Here is a 21918-nt window from a genome sequence, read left to right as displayed (position 1 = left end):
ATGTTCTTAGCTGATGATAAAATATGCCATTCCATTTACACATTTTCCAGTAATTCAGCTATAAGTAGTTATTATTACACAATCATGGTAATTTACTCAACTGTTTACTCCTAGATATCCTGACAGTACCATGCCAAGCCAGGGCGAGATTGTTGTTGAATAATTTTGTTTTCTTGCATAAATTAATGCCTTATTGCATATATTCTGTCTTACTGCCTTTGACCTAGAACTGAGTTATTATAGTACCACCTTCCTCATCATTTATATCTGACATAATGGTTATCGCACCCAAATTGCAAAACTGCCCTCTATTAAACTGTACCTCTGTGGTGCTGGAAAAAAAATACAGGATTGTATAACCAAATGGATATCATGTTCTCAATAAGCAAGTGTAGAAATTGCTTTTTTTGCCATCCTTGAGTTAAACTAATGCTTAATTTGGTGTTTTACAGAAATATTTAACCTTGGCTCCAGCAGTAAATTTGGAGCTGGACTTTTGTTTTGATTGATATGTATAACTATATACATCAAGTACATTTTCCTTAAATTTTTATGATCACGCAGATGTTAATGGCAGTAATGGTGTTTCTTTATGGTATGAACATCCTTACTAGTCATACTTTTATTTCCAAAATATTCCAAAATATTGAGGGAATAATATTATAAATTATTTTTCCCATAGGCATTCATCTTCCTATATCAAAAATATGATGGCTGAGAAAATGAAAACTTTGCAATATAAAATAATGCCTTTGTAGATTTTTGAGGTACAAATAGAGGAGCGGTTGTGTAGTAATTTTTAATTTTGACATATATAATGGTTTAGTATATGAACTTTTTAGTGACTGCAATTGTTACAAGGAGGTCAGTGGCAATCCTGTTTCTAATGTGAATAAAAAAGGTAGAAACTTGAATTTATTCACATTTTATTATGGTTTTAATAGACCTTCTTCTGGCTTTTCCCGGTTAGGGGTCGCCACAGCAGATCATCTGTCTGCTCATGATTGGCAGTGGAGTTTTACAGTGTCGAGTTGCCAGCCCGGTGCCCAACCTTCCACAGAAGGCACACACGCACACACTCACACCTAGGGCCAATTTAGAGTGTCCAGTCCACCTACTGCATGTCTTTGGGATGTGGGAGGAAACTGGAGCACCCAGAGGAAACCCACGCGACCACAGGGAGGACATGCAGACTCCACACAGAAGGCACCCCAGCTGAGAAATGAACCGGAGAACCTCTTGCTGTGAGGTGGCAACGCTAACCGCTGCACCACCGTGGCCGCCCCTATGGTTCTAATAGACCATGGGAGAGATTTCAAAATATTGGAGATTTGCCATTCATTTATCATTTGCCTAAAGTCAATAAAAACACAAAGGGCTGGATTCCCAAAGAGTTGATTTCAGTATAAGTCTGCTCTGATTCTGAAAGACCTGCCCTCAGTGTAAGTGACTTACTTTGGTGTTAGGCCAGTCTATAAACACGGTTACTATGAGGACCAGATTCCAAAACACCTGCCCTCAGTGTAAGTGACAGCAAATCTTTTGGAATTGGGTCCAGAATGTTCCTACACTGACTTATAGTATGGAGTAAGGTGGGATGCTGAAACTGTGGGCAATCTACGCTTTTCACTGATAATACTATTTACATTTTAAAGATAAACTCCTAAAGTTATCCCTTGCCTTTTTTTTTGCCTTTTGTCTGCTGCAATTTTATCTTTCTCTTCCTCAGCCTCTTTCCTATAGTACCCTTTTCAAAATTCTGCTCTTCCCCTTCTCCTTCTTCAATTTTTTCTAAAACGTCAAATCTATTTCCTTTAATGACATAATTTTCCCGTCCACTATTTCTTTCATAAAAATTCACCCCTTCCTTATTTGAACCATCTATACTACCTTCTTTTTAACTTTCTGAAGCTGTACATTATCTTTTTGAATCTTACTTTCCTTTCCCCGCTGTCTTAATTATTTTATAATCAAACCAGAAATCCTTAACCCTGCATTTCCTACAGTAAAGCTCATAATTCTTAAAAGAATATCTACACTCCCCGCATTGAAAACAATGCCTTTTGGGACATTTATTAATTAAGTGGTCTCCTTTCCTAAAATGAAAACAGGTTTTAGGCTATCCCTGATATCATAACATGCCTTTTGTAACCATTAATCATAACACAACTAGATGAATGAACAATTTGACCATTTTAATTTTCTGAACATGCTAATGTATCCCTTTCCCCATTCCAGTTTCCTTTAGTGAAAACATTTCTTAATATCATATACATTTTACAATTCTGTTAAAAATAATTTCACCTTTATCAATATCAGCAGTATGAAAGTGCAGTTTTAGGGTTTTTTTCTAAACATTTGTTCATTATCCTTTATTACATACTCATTCCAGGGCACACAAAAGATTTTTTTTTCAAATGACATCACAAAGTTTTCAGCTTTTTCTTGATTCTCAAAAGTCACTTCTGCAAAGGTTCATCACCAGTCTCTACAGATGCTCTAATAACCCAGCATGCTAATAATATTGTCCCAAACATAAAATCTGTCTAACCATCCTTCATTCTGTGTTTCTATTCTAATAACAGTTTTCTGTCTTGGCAAAACATTATCACCCTTTTGCTCATTGCATCTAGTCATAGTCACAGCATAACAATTAACGGGTTTGTTGTTTCTTGTTTTTCAACCAGTTTTCTTGACTTACAGATAGTTTTTTATTAGTTTTTATACCATTTCTCAATCAGACAAAACTACTTCTACAAACAAATCATCAGCTACTATGTCTAACAATGTGACTGCTCTTACATCATCTGGTTCCACTTCCTCTATCATTTGTTTTAAGACTCTATTTCCAAAACCACCTTGCTGTAATTTAGGTATACTAATATGCCATATTCCACTACCCATACTATTTGTATGAAGTTTTCAACTTCTGTATTCAAAACCTCATATTCCTACATTTTGGCCAATGCAGCAGCTTCACTCAGCATGCCTGCATCATCTCAGATGGAGTCCTCCTCTCCTTCCTCCACTGCACTTCCTTCTGTCCTTGACCCTCTAGCAACATGACCAAAAAAGAGTAGGGGAAGTTCCCCAATGCCCTTGCCAAATTTCCCAAAGTAGTATAAATACTACCTTGCGTATCTTCCGAAAAGAGGCTGCTAACCAATGCTTTCAACAAAAGATAAATAAATATATAAATACATAAAAATAATTGCATTAAAGGTGGTGATAGTAATAGTAAATTGCTTCAGGCTGTAATGTTCAGTTTAGCACTGTCTCTTTCTTAATTAAGTGATATTTTTTATTTACTTGTTCAGTTTATGCTATTATACGAAGGATGTTTGCTTCTCTGTTAGTTCTTCTAAAGCTGAAAAAGAATTTTTGTTGAAAAGTGAGAAGCCAGTACACCTGACCAAAGTCAACTATGAAAAATTACAGGCTTTTCTTTTTTGAGATTGTGGAATGGCAAGGATTGAGGAATTTGCTTTTTCTCCACTGTAGTGTATTCTCAGAGTTGGTATATATATATATATAAATAAATAAATACACACACACACACACACACACACACACATATATATATATATATATATATATATATGTGTGTGTGTGTGTGTGTTTTTCCTGATATTTTGTCAAAATTTTAAGTTTGATTATATGAGGTTCGGGTTTTTAATATTTCACAGAAATGTCATAATTTCATATAACACACACACACATATGTGTATGTGTGTGTGTATATCGATATATATATATATATATATATATATATATATATATATAAATAAATATATATGTAAATATATATATATATATATATATATATATATATATTTATATATATATACATATATATATATATATATATAGAGAGAGAGAGAGAGAGTTCTACATTAAACCATCGACATTACAGTTCATCAAACTGTAATTTCCCCAAGTCCATTTTTGCGGAAGTGCATTTATCCAAAAATGCACTTTTGTGAAAATCAGTTCAGCCAAAGAGAAAATAAAACAAAAAACAAATAATTGTATATAAAAAAAAAATACACTAAACACGTGTATGCTGGGGGGCAAGCCCCCCTGCACCCCCCACACTCCCACTACTTTTATATACTAACTCCAAGATCGCACTACAGTGGGGAAAAGGGAATGTTCCCTTATCCTCACTGTACCATGATCTACAACAACAAGCTCCCCTCCCATACACCAGTGAGGAAACACTGTACCTGCACCACCACAGGATACCGAACCAGTGACTTATCTTCACTAAAACGATTTTCTTGAAAATGCATTCTTGGATAAATGCACTTTTGCGAAAATGGACTCTGGGAAATTACAGTTTTCTGAACTGTAATTTTGATGGGTCAAAGTAGACCCATATATATATATATATATATTTATATATGTATGGCAGCATATGTTTTCATCAAGGTGTGTTTTTAGTAAAGGTGGTTAAGCCAGCCCAGCTGACAGAGAAATACTGACCTTTTTGGTAAGAGATCATGGTACAGTATGGGATTGGGGAACATGCCCTTTCCCCATTGTAGTTTGATGTCAGAGTTGGCATATATAAGTTGCAGGGGGTGTAAGGGGTGAAGGGGGGTGTTTTTGTGTGTTTTTTATTCTTTGTGGCTCAATGTTTCCATTATTCCTCAACGTTCTGCTCAGGATGTGTGTTTTGTTGATTATGCTTGGCAAAAATGTAGGCTTACATATCTATAGCTATCTATTTATATTTATATATATATATATATATATATATATATATATATATATATATATATACAGAAGTCAAAGCTCTTAATGGATACGATAGAAGAGGTGGAGCACTGATACACATCATAAAATTATTTAAGTGCTTCTGTCCTTTAATATAAAAGATTCTGATCAGCTGTTTGATTGCAACCACATTATTATGCATTTGAGATGTGGATGCCAAGAAATGTACCTAGAGAGTCACTGTCAAGCACCTTTCTAAGCACTGTTAATATCAGGTTGTGCTCTAGAGTAGTGCTTAACTTAGTTGCCTTTTTCCTTATACTGGTGCATAATCACGATGCTCCATGTACTACAAGTTCATTTGTTGTATTGATTTGGTGCTTTGACGTTATTCTGTGGTTTTGTTATTGATATTTATTGAAGTCTGATGTTTCTTACAAGTCCTATACAATGGCATGCAATAATTATGAATAGCACACAGTATACTTGGGTCTAGCAAAAAGCATTTTACATGGCTCTCCATATAGATATTTTGAGTAAGCTAAATCAGTTTAAAATAACTGCTGTGCAATTGAGATTAAAAATATGGTTAATTTATAGAAAACAGAGTCTGAGATGAAGTAGTAGTCACAGACCCAATGGAAACGACTCATGGCATAACACAGAGCTTAGTGGTAGTGTTTTTACTATTTGATATCATCTTTCAGGAAGAAAATAAGATAAGGGTCTGTGGATGACAAAACATACAAGGAGGGAAACATTGTTATGTCCACTACAGATCCATTGACATGGCATGGGGTACTTACTAGTTGTACAATTGTAAAGGTCTGACATCAGTCTCATGTTCAGAACAAATAAATTCAGTAGTCTGTATTCTGGGAAGTGTGCTGTGAACATACTTATAAACCTGCTGATCATGTACTCAAAACTAATACTGTCATAAGGGAGTTAAGTACACTTATAAATGGCAGTCTTAGCTGTGATGCAAATTGCTCTGTATTTGAGATGTAGTCATTTTGGGACAGCTCATCTAAAACTAACAAGAATATCTGGATGACCCCATAAAGTAAATATGCCACCATATAAATCAACAGTTTGATGAATTATGTATCTAATGAAGCACCTTGTACAAGTATATAATGTTTAAATGTTTTTTTTCAGAAAGTAAATTGGGGGGGGGGGGCAACATAACAACAATCTTTCACTACATTCATTGTCACACAGACTCTTGAGGTGTGTGCTGTATCTGGGCTCCAAGACAGCGTTTGACCCTTTTCGATTTGAAGCACTGTGACTGAATCACTTGGCTCATGGTAACACACTAGGATCAGTAGCTTGCTGCTACCATTGAATATAAATAGTGGTGTGACAAGTGTCTATCAAGATTATGATACAAGTTACCAGTTCTAATTAAATAATGCCGATATATGTTTACTTTTAGGAAGTAGGTATGTGATTTTATGGGAGATACGAAACATAGACATGATTATTACAGTCAAGTTTCTTGAAAATCAGTAGATTGCAAGCTTGATATTCAGACCTATGAACCTATGAGCCAAAAAGTGTAAAGGGAAGATACAAACAGGATATGGCCTCTATGAGTTGGCCCTGTCAGATCAAGAATGGAAGACAAGGTAGAAAAGCTCATTGATACATCTGGAAGACATAACCTATTGTGAAAGTGATAAAGATGAGTCTTGGATATAATCTCAGGGAAATTGGGTGGGAATAATTAGGAAAGGAAATTAGGTGGGGTCATGCATTTCTAATATATATAAGCTGCACTTGTAACTTTTTTTGTCTTCTTCTTCTTTCTTTCGACTGCTCCTGTTAGGGGTCGCCACAGCAGATCATCTGGTTCCATTTCTTCATGTCCTCTGCATCTTGCTCTGTCACCTACCACCTGCATGTCCACTCTCACCACATCCATAAACCTTATCTTAGGCCTCCCTCTTTTCCTGTTACCTGGTAGTTTCATCCTAAGCATCTTTTTCCCAATATACTCTGCATCCCTCTTCAGCACATGTCCAAACCAATGTAATCTTGCCTCTCTAGCTTTTTCTCCAAACCTTCCAACCTGGGATGACCCTCTAATATACTTATTTCTAATCCTGTCCACACTCGTCACACCAAGTGCAAATCTTAACATCTTCATCTCTACCACATCAAGCTCTGACTCCTGCCTTTTTGTCAATGCCACTGTCTCCAACCCATATAACATAGCTGGTCTCACTACCCTCTTGTAGCCCTTCCCTTTCACTCTTACTGGTACTCATTTGCCACAAATCACTCCTGACACTCTTCTCCACTCACTCCATCCTGCCTGTACTCTCTTCTTCGCCTCTCTTCCACACTCATCATTACTCTGAACTGTTAATCCCAAGTACTTAAACTCATCCACCTTCCCCACCTCTACTCCCTGCATCCTCACCATTCCTCTATCCTTCCTCTTATTCACACACATATATTCTGTTTTAGTCCTGCTGACCTTCATTCCTCTTCTCTCTAGAGCAAATCTCCACCTCTCCAGGGTCTCCTCCACCTGTTCCCTACTCTCACTACAGATCACAATGTCATCTGCAAACATCATAGTCCATGGGGACTCCTGTCTGATCTCGTCTGTCAACCTGTCCATCACCATTGCAAATAAGAAAGGGCTCAGAGCTGATCCTTGATGTAATCCCACCTCCACCTTAAATGCATCCATCACTCTCATCGCAGACCTCACCACTGTCACACTACCATATCCCGTACCACTCTTACATACTTCTCTGACACTCCCGACTTCCTCATACAATACCACAACTCTTCTCTAGGCACCCTGTCATATGCTTTCTCTAAATCCACAAAGACACAATGCAACTCCTTCTGACCTTCTCTGTACTTCTCCATCAACACTGTCAGAGCAAACATCGCATCTGTAGTGCTCTTTCCTGGCATGAAACCATACTGCTGATTACTAATCATCACCTCCCTTCTTAACCTAGCTTCCACTTTCCCATAACTTCATGCTGTGACTGATCAGTTTAATCCCTCTGTAGTTACTACAGCCCTGCACATCACCCTTACTCTTAAAAATCAGTACCAAAGCACTTTTTCTCCATTCCTCAGGCATCCTCTCACTTTCCAAGATTTCATTAAACAATCTAGTTAAAAACTCCACAGACATTTTACCTAAACACCGCCATGCTTCCACAGGTATGTCATCTGGACCAACAGCCTTTCCGTTCTTCATCCTCTTTATAGCTATCCTTACTTACTTACTTGTAACTTTGTTTGTATTTTATCTAAAAAATAACCACAATTTTGCAAACCAAGGAGAAGAAAACTTTTTGAGAAGGTGTGTGTAATAATCTATAATAAAACTATTCATAGAAGATGCATGTAATAATCTACAATAAAACTATCCATAGAAGATGCATGTAATATTCTATAATTAAAACAACTATTACAATATTACACTTGAAATGCGTGCCATTCTGTGATTCCATGACATCATCATATAATTCCTATATTCTGCTTATCAAATAGTAAATTAAAAAGTTTACCACAGGTAATATTCTTGGAGAGACAGTCACCATTGAAAGAAATTTCTTCAGGATCTAGAGTGCATCCCATTTCTTTAATTTCCTCATAACATTTTCTATGCTGAAAACAACACCTGCAGAGACACAGTGAAACAATGTATGAAAACTCAGTCCATATAAAGTGATAGTATTCATGTCTGGATACCAACTTTGATGAGAAAATGAAGGTCAAACTTATAATACCACTTTCAGTTCAACAGACAGAAAAAAACACTGCAAATTCAGATAACTAGGATCCCCTTCAAATCTTGACAGCAAATACTTATAAAAGACAGCCTGAGGACCCAGAAGTTCATAACATGTCAAGCTTGTTATGTTATGTGTACTGCACATCACAAAAAGATGACTCCCCTTACTTTATTATTTTTAGATTGAGATCATTGCAGCTCTGAGAAACAGTGATCATTAAAAGGTAATGTAACATCTGTATTGCTTGTTCTCTCACAGGCTGTGAGATCAGCCCCCCAAAATACACTATATTTCAAGTACTAAGATGTTGTTTCTATTAGAAACAAGTAACAGCATACAACGGACTGTCTCCTCTAGCTATTATGACTGAGCAATAGCGATACCAGCTAATATTTGAGAAACTGTAAGCTGATAAGCATGTAAACCTGATGTATAGAATCCATTTTCCTTCTCCAGAATAATAAAGCTGCTATCATTATAGCTTTGATTCCATTATTTACTCTTGGAAACAACTGAAATGTATTGACTCAAGAAGAGAGAGCCAGAAACCGGAAATGTAAAACACAAGCAACAAATAAATGCATGATGTACCTTTTTATCTTTTTTTTGTTGTTGTTGTATTTTGACTTTTGCAGTGCATTAGCACTTGGGAGGATTACATTAGTATGTCTTTCAATACTTAGCAGGATCAGCAATGAAGGCACACCATGCACTGCAATTTTTTCTTATTTTGGAAACATTCCTTGTGTATGTGCTGTGGGGTGTGTGTGTGTGTGTGTGTGTTCATGTGTGTCTGCTGTGTGCCTCTGTATGCATGTCTGTGGTGTATTTGCACGTGTGTGTGTCTGCTGTGTATTTGCTATGAGTGTGTCTAAGTGTTGTGAGTGTATCTATTTTGAAAATGTTTTTATAAGGGTATGTGTAGCAGATGGACTACTGTGGGAAAGTGAGAAAAAAGAGAGCAGGAGGAGTATAAGAAGAAGGAGAAGAAGAATAAAAGGGGAGGAAAATGGCATAATATAAGCTTCTTAGAGGGAAAATGCATGCATACTTTGCACTAGTGTATCTGATGATTTAGTTTTCTGCTGGCTAGGTAGACAAATGGCAGAATCCTACAGAATATGGTGGCTCTGTTGATCAGGATTCAAAATGGGATGCATATTAATTTAACTTTCCTGTCAATTTCTGCTCTGGTGCAGCATATGGAACCATACTGCTGTGGGAATATTTAAATAATTTCATTAAGGTTAACCTGAAGGATTCTTGTGCAACATTTGGGAGATGTGAGTTGCTGTTTGAATGAAATATATAACTGATAGCGTGGTTGGCCTCCTGGGAGGAGAAAGAATGAAGGCACTTTCCATTTTTCCTGCTTGGCCACCAAGGTAAGCACTTTTAGAAAGCGGATTGCTGAAAATGAGCCAAGTCAGATTAAAATGATGGATAAAGTGATTGAAATGAGGCTTCAGTATGACAATATGTGATTAAATCTGAGGGAAGAATAAAGGGCAGCAAAAGAAATTTGAAGTAGTATAGCAGAGCCTTTGTAGAAGATCATTAACCCAGAAAATAGTTATAGGAGTAACAACAACAGGCTTAGTGGACTGCAGAAAGGTAGGGTGGTGCAAAATGCACGAGTTTTATTGTAGTATAATTATCCAAGATGTTGAGGCTAAATTTGTACTACAGGCTAAATTTGGAACTTAGTATGAGAAAAACTAAGCCTGGGGTAGAGGGACTATAGGCACTGCATGAATAATTGTTTTTAAGTTTTTTAAAGGAAGCCCATGTGCTGGAGGTTGGATGCAAAGAATGACTAACAATAGCAGGAATAAGAAAATGCTACATGTCTGTTCAACGATTCTGTACTACAACAGATATGTACTCACAACAATTAGACCTGCATCACGCAGGGCTGGTGCTGAAGTGTGGCTTGTTTACACTGTAGTATTGGTGATAATATTGAATAACAAAAAGGCCATTGAGAATGACAAAGTGAACTTTTGCTGTAACATAATATATACTGCAAGGAGAGAGGAAACCAGGAAGAAATGTTAACAGAACCATTAAGTCACTAACCACATCTGTAGCTTGATGCCAGAAGTTAAGGTCATCTTTCAATGGAAAGCGTAGCAAAATGAAACTCAATGACAAGAAGAGGATAGAAGTTAGCAAGCATGGATCAGAACACAATGTATACAAAATAATTAAGCAAGTAGTGACACAGATTCAGGAAAAATGAAGGGAAACAGAATATAAACCATACAGTCTCTATTTTTTTTAATTTCTGCAAGTGTTGTGAGTTTCTAATAAAGTGACAGGAATGGACTCATCAAAATACCCACCCTATGGCTGTACTCCCTTATTTAAGGAGGGCTAGGCCAGTTAGTCCCAGAGTGAATTTGAGGGTACAGATCCAATCATCCAGTTTTTGTTTGTGGGATGTAACATATCACTCTGCTTAACCTGCAGAAGCAGCTTATATTAGAGATGTGGAAGGTATTTAATGATCAATATCTCTCTACACAACATGCCAGAATCTCAATGTATTCTTCCAAGGATTACAGTTGTACATCTTAAGCAGTCAAGGTACTTAGAGTTATTCTCATCCTCATTTTCAGGATACAGATGTTATATACTGGTAAGAAAATCAAGTACCTTTAACATAACAGGCCAAAAAACAAACTTAAGAAATACAGATTAAAACACGAATGGAAGGCCCAAGGAAACAAACTGCTGCAGGTAAAATCCAGAAGAAATTTAATCTAGAAACTTTTTGAAAAAAAAACTCGTTTAAAATTATGAGAGATAAGTGCTTGTGTTCACAAAAATACACAAACTTCATCAGATAAACATTGCTGAAAGTGCAGACACAATTTGTAACTTTTGTGTTCAATCACATGGTCACCAAGCCCCTAAGAAATGAAGCATCATCTTAAAGGAGCCACCATAAAGAAATTCACAGTGTGTAGTACTGAATCAATTCAATTGACAAAATTTGCAAACAAAGAAAAATATATAAATATATATATATATATATATATATATATAAAAAGCTGGTATAAAATGCATTCCCTATAAAATCGGGAAAATGAAGACAAAAGTATGTAAAAATATATAAAATATAAATCCTGTATTTAGGGCTCATTTTTCCAGTGCATTTAACATAAGCAAACATACTACTGAAATATGTTCATTGAGTCCAGGCCAATTATTGGCATTCAAATGCAGCTGTTAATATAATTCATGTTTTTCCAGTAATAAGGTCCATGGACTTTCATTACTGTTGGAAGGCATTTGTTACAAAATACAAAATTTGAACGTGTGGTGTGGGTAACATTTATGTGTTTGTAGAGGGCATTAGTTTCTTTTCTCATTCTGATTTCATATAAATGTTCATATATTCTGTTCCCTCTCTGTTTTTCCTATGTAAAAACAGGGGTAGAACATACACTGTGCACAATATACCACCTTTGTTGTACAATGATTTAATCTGTTTCTTATAGTAACCACCTGGTTGTTTAAAGCAATTTCAGGGCAAACCAGAATATTGAGGCTGTAGGGGCAACAACCACACTTTTTCATCCCAATAAATTCAGAATTTTGCTTATGTTGGTGTCTGGACCAACTGTGTTCTAATATTGTTTTCAAATTCCTGCCCCTTTTGAACACCACTTGTGGACCCAGCCCCACATAATCACGAATGATATTATCTTGTAGGAGAAGACACCAATTGTTTTCGAGAATTGATTTTACAGAGAGCCCTTCAATAGAATAGGTTGTAATAAAAGAATTCCTGAAGGTCTCTGTGTTTGTAGTCTCAGCCATGGGTAGCACAGATATAGTATCCACACCATCTAGGACTTCCTGTCTTCCGTTGTTGGTCACACAACGGCATCCCAGAATTGGCACAAAATGATGAGACTCATTTTTATTGATCACCTCTAGCATCAAGTTGTCTACAAACTTTGCAGGATACATGCTTTTCAGCAATATGCACTCATCCCAAAAGGCAGTATCGTCTGTGGTCATTTGGGCTCCACTCACAAACTGTCCCTTGACCACTGCCCTTTTCTGTGTTATAGGGTGCAAACTGTCAAAATGGAAAAAACTGTTCGAATTCATGGGTTTCCTATAAATGTTGGAGGTGAATCTTCTGTTTGTGTTGTCCTTGGCCAACCATATATCCACGTATGCTATGTTCACATCATTACTCTCATAGGTGAATGCAAGAAACTCTGTTGTTTGATAAAGATATGCCAAAAATGATGGCTGTTGTGAGCTTCACCATCCCACAGGATGAAAATATCATCCAAAAAGCATGTGTAGAATCTATATGATGCAAAAAGAGGCGTTAAATAAAACCTTTTTCTCCCATTGTATCATAATAATGTTGACAAAAAGACCTTCATACACTGTACCCATGGCTACCCCTGCTTGTTTGAAGAATGAATCACCTCCAAATTTAACAAAATTAGTTTTCAGTAAAATCTCCAAAAGATTGACATAAACATTAATTTGGTCTTGGGATATTCTTCTCCATCAGAAATTCAGAAAACCATTCCACTCTTAAGTCATGGGGAATGACTGAATACAAGTCCTTGACACCCACAGTGATGAAGATGTATGTGTCTTTATAGGGAAGGTCAGTCATTTTTTGTAAAAATTCCCATGAATCACAGCAAACATGAGGCTCTTGGGTAACCAAACTTTTTAAAATAGTGTCCAAAAATATGGCCAGGGGGTGGGTGATAGAACCATGGCCATCAACAATTGGTCGCATAGCTGGTTGATCTTTGTTTTTGTGTATCTTAGGCAAACCAAACATGTGGGGCATCTTAGGATGCATCACATTTAGATAGTTATAATCATCAATTGAGATTTGTTGGTCAGTAGATAACTCACTTATATTTGCCTTTATTCTATTGTATGGAACATTGCACTCATTCACAGACACCTCCTTATAGGTGTCAGATTCCTTATTTGCAAATGTTGTCAATTGAATTGACTCAGTGCTACACACTGTGAATTTCTTTGTGGTGGCTCTTTTAAGATAATGTTTCATTTCCTCGGGGCTTGGCGGTCATGTGATTGAACATAACAGTTATAAATTGTGTGTGTACTTCCAGCAATGTTTATCTGATGAAGTTCATGCATTTTTGTGAACGAAAGCACTTTTCACATAGTTTTAAACACATTTTTATTTCAAAAACATTCTAGATTAAAGTTCTTCTGGATTTTAACTGCAACAGTTTGTTTACTTGGGCCTTCCATTTTTGTTTTAACCTTTAACATAACAAAAGGTTTAATCAAACTGCATGGCAGCAGTATGACTTCTAAAACATGATTCAAAAGACATTCCCTAGGATTAATTAACAATTGTATAGAGTTTGCGCTAAGCCTGTGCGATTTAAGATTATTAGTACAATGAGCTGCACGGCTAATAGAACATGCATGCTACTCATCACTCCCACACATTTGCAAGCACCTTTTCATGGCCAGCAATAAAGTTCACAGCCATAGAAAGGTGCTTGCATAACCAAGCACAGAATGTAAACAAAATGTCTTGCTAATAGGTAAAACTAAGATATAAGCAACAGCTGTAGCCCTGAAATATTAAGGGCAAGTACAGTGAAATAATTCTGAAGGAAGGGAAATGAAATGGGGGAATTGTACACAAATAATAATGGTTTGTACTGCATAATTAATTAATAGGGAAGGGATATGGGTTGTGTACTCATATACTGCAGACAAATGTACTGAGGTGCCAAAGAAACATTTCTAACATAAATCCTGTACTATTGATGTAATGATAATTAACGTTCATGACAATACCAGAGTTATGCACATACATAAAAACAGACATGCTAACAAAGGATGTGACAGGGATATAAAGCTGCAGTGTGAAACAAAGGGGAGTTAAAATGGGAGATACATGTTAATAAAATGCTGAGTTGAGATAGTTTGCACAGACAGAAGATGCATTATGGGATGAATGCCCAGACTGCAGTTATTGTATATTAGATGTATATACATGGGATTTATGTATACAAGCCGACACCACGCCTGTATTCTCCACCTCATCATGTATACATAAGAACAAATGGACCTTACAGTTGTAATGTTATTTACATCAGAAATGGATATCTTTTTGCAAATCAAATGTCAGTGGCACACATAGGAAAGGAGTTTATCACCTATAAATATGTAATAGACATGCAAGTGTTGTATTGTCATGTAAATGCTAAATGGTAATGTAATAACACTCAACATACGTAAGTGACAAATGACAACACAGATCAGATGACATTTCATGATTTCAAGTTTTCCATTGCTAATTTGCAGACATCTCAGATGTTATACTGGGCATGCTCAAATGGAACTACAGGGAACAGTAACATATCAGCAATACAACAGCACCAAGACACAAGAAAGTGCTGTAGTAGAAGACCAATCACAGTTTCTGATGGTCTGTCAACATGCTATATAGTAAGAAACATTTATGGAACTCCTCACCTGCCATTAAACTGTGCAGTGTGCCAAAAATAATTGCAGTAATAAAGAAATGTCCAGGTGAACACATGCAATATAGAGCATAGTTATTTTGGAAACAGGTAATGCCTGTGAGCAATGATTGATGTAATAAACATTTGCATCATGTCATTTTCAAACACACGCCAGCACAGATATTAGAGAAGCATACCAGTCATGGATACTACAGAAATCACATAGTGGTTATGTCAGGAATGGCATCTTTGAAGGGCTTACAGCACTTGTCTGTCATAAGATGTATGCATGCCCTACCCTGTAGGACAGCAGCATGAAAAGGGTGGCCCTTTGACTGTGCCATAACTACTGCTTGTGTGTAAGTCACTTCTGTCTAACAGATCGATGTTGTCATATTCATACCCCTGCCTCTTATACTAGGCTCTCTCTCCAGACCCCTGTACTGACTGCATGTGCCACATAAGATAGCAATGGAGGCTGTCACAAATAACTGAAATCAATGTGTGTTGTAAGAATAGAGTTATGAATATAATTTGAACAAACGGATTTACTCAGAATTCTGGAAAGAACAGTGAGCAATACAATATCAATGCATCTTTGACAAGGAAGCTGTTCTATCATGTAGTACTCATACTATCCCAGAACTGAACCACAGTCAATCTGTGTATGTATGTTATGCAAGCCAGTACTCAATGTATATACCACAGAAGCACTCACAGCAGCATACGTTTATGTAACGTCAGTACATTCATATAATGTTGCCCTTTCAGGAATTAAACAGCAAGCTATGTGACTCTACCTACTAATGACATGTGGATGAACCACACAAGCCACATATTACATCATATGTATATGTCAGAAACAATCTCTTTGAGATAAAACGCATAGGGGAGGCCTCTCCCACTGTAAATGTTCACATTATAACTGTGATGGATGCCATTAATGCTTTACAGTATAAGGCCAAACAATGTTACAAGTCACTGAATGTGGATATCGAACACCTGAGCATTTGTCAACAGAAAATACATGATATTGTAGAGCATGAATGTGCTCCAGTAGAAGTGTCACTATACATCTATATGTCAGGGCATTACATCATGTTATTGCTGCAAGGGATATGTGTGCCTCTAATTGCTGTACTAAGGCAACAGCAGACTGAATGGTGCCTCATTTTCTTGTGCCAGAGGATAATGCTTCCTAAATATGTTATATAAAGAAAATGTAACTGCATGTTCTCATTACTCTGAATAAAAGCATTGCTATCTGAGAAATTATCATCGCTTTTTGTAAGAGGAATCAGCATCTATACATGTACACAGCAGATAAGTTTGACAACAGTGTTAGAGACATGTATAGTCATAGTAAGACTGGTATAACACACTCTGAGTAGTAATGCTTGGATTTGAACTAACTACTTAAGATCACAAGCTACAAGTTAGTGCCAGATTTGTGTCATGACATGTTGAGGTACGACTGGGACAATGTTCAGTTAAATGGATGACATCAACACTGTTTAATACCTGAATGTTTATGCTAAAGGGGGTTGAAGTGCACAATAACACTGCACAGCTAAACATCATACATAATATTTGAAGGCTAGTGCATTCAGTATGAAGGTGAAAGACACAAGCTAGCTTCAAACATCCTATATATATGTAGTTACATGATGTACAAAGCACAGTATCAAAGTCATGGAACACAGGAGAATTCACACTCCGTTTGTGAGATACAGCAGCTATGGTAGCATTATTTAATCACTGCATGGCCAAAAGGTTATTTTCCCTGGGAATGCTGGGATTTGCTAGTGCAGCACTGTGCCACTGTAAATCCATCTCATAAACTGAAGTGTACATATTGGTGGTTGCGGTGTGGCCTGTGGTATATGACAGTAATCACAGTCACAGTATTTCAGCAGGGATAGACTTGAACCACCTACTTACATAGTTACTCCATCTATAAAGCACATTATTAGCAGTCACCACCACAGAAGAATACTGAGCACAAGTGAGGCATACAGCATCTATAAAGGGATGAAATCAGCAGTGTATTCCCAAGGAGATGTGTGTGGAAAAATTACTTTTGCAGACATACGGGGTTGTAAAAGTTGCCACTGCAAATGCATGTAAACAAATCCTGAATTAATTTATAGACACACACACACTTGTAGAAGTTCAGCACTGCTGTATTCCAACCTCATACCTACCTATTTATATTAGAGAATAGTGTAAAGCATACATAAATTGCCTGATATTTAAACTGTGACAGTTCACTTTAGAAAGAATGACCTCATCAGTGTGTTGCACCAGGGTTGTAGCCAAAAAATATAATTCAGTAACTGTGTGCTCTTACTGCTGCCCTCAACCCACCTGCCATTTAAAAGATTGAAATTTCCTTCTCCAGCACTTAAATATTTGCATCACTTTCCCCTCTAAAACCATTAAACAGATAGTTTTTCAATTTATACAACTCTTACTAGAGACGTTAATTTAAACAGCTGTGGACATAGTATGGCCTAAAAAATACATGCTTTTTTTTAAGTAATGCATAGAAAATTGTAATCAGAAGAGTACAAAGTGTATGCCTAACCACACCCTTGTGTTGCAAAGAAGTTGTGGTTATGAAAAGCATGATAAGGGGATGGTGGAGTCATTTAGCAGTTTGAAATGTTACTACAGAGTAGAAGTTGATTGAGCAGAACTGTGTTGGAGGATATGCTCACCTAACTCGAACGCCCCACCACATACACAGAGGTTCCTCATATTGGGGCTTGAACCACCTACCTATAGTTATACAATGTACAGAGCAGAATATTAGTTGCAAGTGTCACAGGAGATGTCTAATTCTTAAGGGGCGAGACTATGCTTTTTTCAAGATGACCTCATCAGTGTGTTTCAGAGAGGCTGTTTCTGTAAAACGTGGGATAAGAGACCTGTGTGAAGAGTTAAATGTATTCTCCTCACTGGAAGAGGATACAGTGACAAGCATTACACACACACATACACAGACAGACAGACACATACATGCAGGTTTCTCATGTTAAGAATTAAACCTCCTTCTTGTCTGCTGTAGTTACACAACCTAGAAAGCACACCATTAGCTGCAAACTCCACAGGATGATTTGACTCTTAAACAGAGAGAGTGCACTTTTGTCATGATGACCTCAGTGTATAAGAAAGATATGTGCAAAATGAATGCATTCTCCTCAGGGGAAGTGGGCACAACACCAAGTGTTACACACAAGTTTCCCATCTAATTACACCATCTAGATAGCGCACTGTTATTAGCAAGTGCCACATGAGCAGTCTGACTCTTAAGGAGGTAGCGTGCACCTTTGTCAGGGTGACCACATCAGGGTGCTTCAGAGAGGATGTTTCTGTGAAAGTGGGATAAAGGAGCTGTGTGCTAAAGTAAATGCATTATCCTCAGGATACAACACCTCATATTATACACACACACACACACACACACACACACACACACACACACACACACACACACACACACACACACACACACACACAAACACGCACACACACACACTTCTCATGTTGAGCCTCACACCTCCTACCTATCTAGTTACATAATCCTGAGAGCACAGTATTATTTTCAAGGACCACAGGAGATGACCAGCTTTAAATGGTTTACCTTTACATGTTCGAAGGTTCGAACTGTAAACCGCGAAATTCCAAAATCGCAAAAACCGAAGCGCCAAATTACGAAATGTCACCCCCTTTTTGACCCATGGTAGCACTTGTTTCAGTGGTGGTGCATTTAGAAATGTCAAAATTCAATTATTTTATGACATTTCGGGAATTCAGAGTAACAGAATTTGCATATCTGATTCGCGGATGTGCATGTACGACCATTTGACTTTCAAACATGTAAAGGCAAACCCCTTTAAATATGTGAAATAGAAAAATTGTACTTCATGGCAATCTACTATTTGGAGCAGATGGTACTATGTTTCACAGGTTGTGTAACAAATACATATGTGTGCACGGAACAATGTTACATCACTATGATTGCCCCATGTAATTACTTTTCTACTAACATAGACACTGTCCTTCATGTTGATTGCATTACAGTCAGAAACATTGACATGACAGAAATTTGTTGTTATAAACCAGTGGATTTTCAATAAAACTTTCCTGCCACTCCAAAAAAATGAAGCCAATCTGGTGGTCCCCTGCCATAAATAAACTCTACAACAGAAAAAAGAAACTGTTGCAAAAAAGAGTAAAATCCCATGATTGGAGGAACTCCGTGGTCAGCCTCAGTAAGAAGCTGAGATCCCTCATAAAATCCTCCAATGCTAGTTATGAAAACAAAATCGCCACTGATTCTAAAGACAACCACAAAGCATTCTATAGCTATGTCAAGAATCTCAATGGCAACACTCAGATCTGCTCTGAGTTACAGCGCAATGACACTAAATATACAGAACCAACTGATATTGACAACATCCTGGCAGATAGGTTTAGTGCTAACTTTACCCCTCTCTCACGCCCTAAAGGGCCCATCTCTATACTGGAAGAATGCAAAGTTCCTGTAATCACGGCTGCACAGGTAAAAAACACACTCTCCAAAGCCAAGAACACAGCATCCATGGGACCTGACATCATCCCAGGCTGCGTTCTACACGAACTACAGAACGAACTGGCACCCCACCTAAGTACCATGTTAAATCATAGCCTCACCTCAGGCTTTGTGCCCACTGACTGGCGCACAGCAATGGTTGTCCCACTCCACTAAAAGGGAGCCACCACGGACCCCGGGAACTACTGCCCCATTAGACTGATGAGCCTGGTCTGCAAGGCTATGGAACATATCATCATGGAATTTATAAACAATGACATTGGTAATCTTCAGACTCTGGACCTTACCCAGTTTGGGTTTGTAAAAGGCAGATCATGTCTCCTAAATCTGATAGACTTCTTTGAAGCAGTCACCAAAGCCATAGATGAGGGTAAAATGGTTCACACAGCCTATCTAGATCTTGCCAAGACTTTCGACACCATCCCCCCACTCCAGAATTATAGATAAACTCACTAAACTAGGTATAAATCCCTATGTCACAAGATGGGTTGCCAACTCGCTCACTGACAGAACCCACACTGTGAAAGTAGCAGACTCTAAATCCAACTTCAGACCAGTAACAAATGGAGTACCACTGGGTTCAGTCCTGTTTGGTATCTACTTCTCTGAAGTACAGCCTAACACAGAAGGTCTGTGGCTAACAAAGTTCACAGATGACAGCAAACTAGGAGCCATAATCAAAACTCCTAACGATGTGGACATCCTACAAAAGGGTCTCACTGAGACAGGTGCCTGGTGTCAAAGCCATGGCCTCAAGCTCAATGCCAAAAAGTGCATTGTCATCCCTTTTGGTAAAAACTCTGTACCCATGAACTAGCACATAGGCGGTAGTCTACTTAACACTGAAAGTGTGATAAGAGACCTTGGGACACAGGTGGACAGTAGTCTCTCCTTTGATAATCACATCACCACAGTAGTCAGGAAATCCTTCTACTTGGCACACCTCATCAAAAAAGGTTTCTAATCCTGGAAAAAAGAGGTCATTGTTCCCCTCTACTCATCACTCATTAGACCCATTATAGAGTACAATGCCCCTTTGGGTATGTACCTTACAAGACAGGTACAACAACTAGAAAGGCCACATAAATACCTCACAAAAAGGATTGCCAGCCTCAGACAGATGCCCTATGCAGACTGTCTCAAAAAACTCCAGCTTTAGTCTGTCGCATATCACCTACTCAGAGGCGATCTCTGCCTAACATACAAATCTATGTCAAACCCAGAGCTGTTGGACATGCTCCACTTAAAGAAATCCCAGTCCCTCCGAACTACACTCTCTAGAGACCTAAACCTTGTGAACACAATAAACAGAACATGCTGGAGGGATAGATTCCTGTGCCAGAGACTTCCCATACTCTGGAACAAACTACCTATCTATATCAAAGTTTCTCATTTGCACTCTTCAAGAAAAATCTTGATGATTGGATGGGAGATAGGAAATGCACCCCGAGGATCACTTCTGTGGCTCTGCATGACAGGGGCACAGGAAAATAATTTTCTTGGGTGGCAAAAGCCAGGGTACTGTTTTGGCTAGGCTTATATAGGCCCTAGGGCCAATAGCCTAGTACCTACCTATGAACCTATGAACTTCATGCTGAGATGATTGCACACTTATATTTCTCATACTTGCACAATATGCATTGACAAAGAAAAACACACAAGTCATACATAGGACAATGCTCTGCAGAATAACAGTGATGGATTATGTGAGAATAGGTTAACCAAACTTGTAACACAGTTGCAAGTGTAAATACTGTAAAGCAGACATACATTAAATGACTGAGTCAGCATCATTCTGAAATCGAGATCACCTGAGACAAAATTAATGCAGACATGCCCACATTGCTCAACCTAAAACAATAATTGATTTTGTTTTTTTATTCTACTCTGAGTGCAGTGCTCCTAATCTGTATTGCACTGCTATGGCAAAGTATTAGCACGTGTATAATCATATCTTAAAATGTTGAAGTTAGTATGGGAATTAGCAGTACTCTATGTTAATCTGTGCTGACTTTTGCACAAAGATCAGCAGATCAGTACAAGGCAGGCTTCACAAAAGGGAGCAGGCACATTAACAGAGCAGCAGGATAATGATGTGTTCAGGAAAGGTGTACTAACGTTTACAGAGTCAGACAAAACATTCTAAAACATTTTTTCATCCATCTGGATTCAAACCTTTAGAGCATTTCAACAAAAATTTTATACCTGAGTATTATCTAAGCATACCTCACAGGAAGTTATAATTCTGACAGCTAACATTTGAGAGCAAATTTCAGCAAACATGAAGGTATGTATTTATCATCATTACCCTATCGATCAC

The 21918-nt window shown here is 37.6% G+C and overlaps 1 protein-coding gene across 7 annotated transcripts in view; it reads right to left on the bottom strand.

The window, feature by feature from the left end:
• The window catches only part of OC90 (otoconin 90), a 1698850-nt gene that overhangs the window by 562273 nt on the left and 1114659 nt on the right, over nucleotides 1-21918 (bottom strand). For all 7 annotated transcript variants that reach the window (XM_044067044.1, XM_044067045.1, XM_044067046.1 and 4 more), the window contains one exon: nucleotides 8268-8380. In XM_044067044.1, the coding sequence (XP_043922979.1) occupies nucleotides 8268-8380 (113 nt within the window). The remainder of the gene's footprint in view (nucleotides 1-8267; nucleotides 8381-21918) is intronic.

This window comes from Protopterus annectens, chromosome 3.part1 (genome assembly GCF_019279795.1).
Source record: "Protopterus annectens isolate FY-2018-M chromosome 3.part1, PAN1.0, whole genome shotgun sequence".
In the NCBI taxonomy this organism is placed as follows: domain Eukaryota; kingdom Metazoa; phylum Chordata; order Ceratodontiformes; family Protopteridae; genus Protopterus; species Protopterus annectens.
The sequence above is the reverse complement of the archived record's forward strand: the minus strand, read 5'-3'. Positions and strand labels throughout refer to the sequence as shown.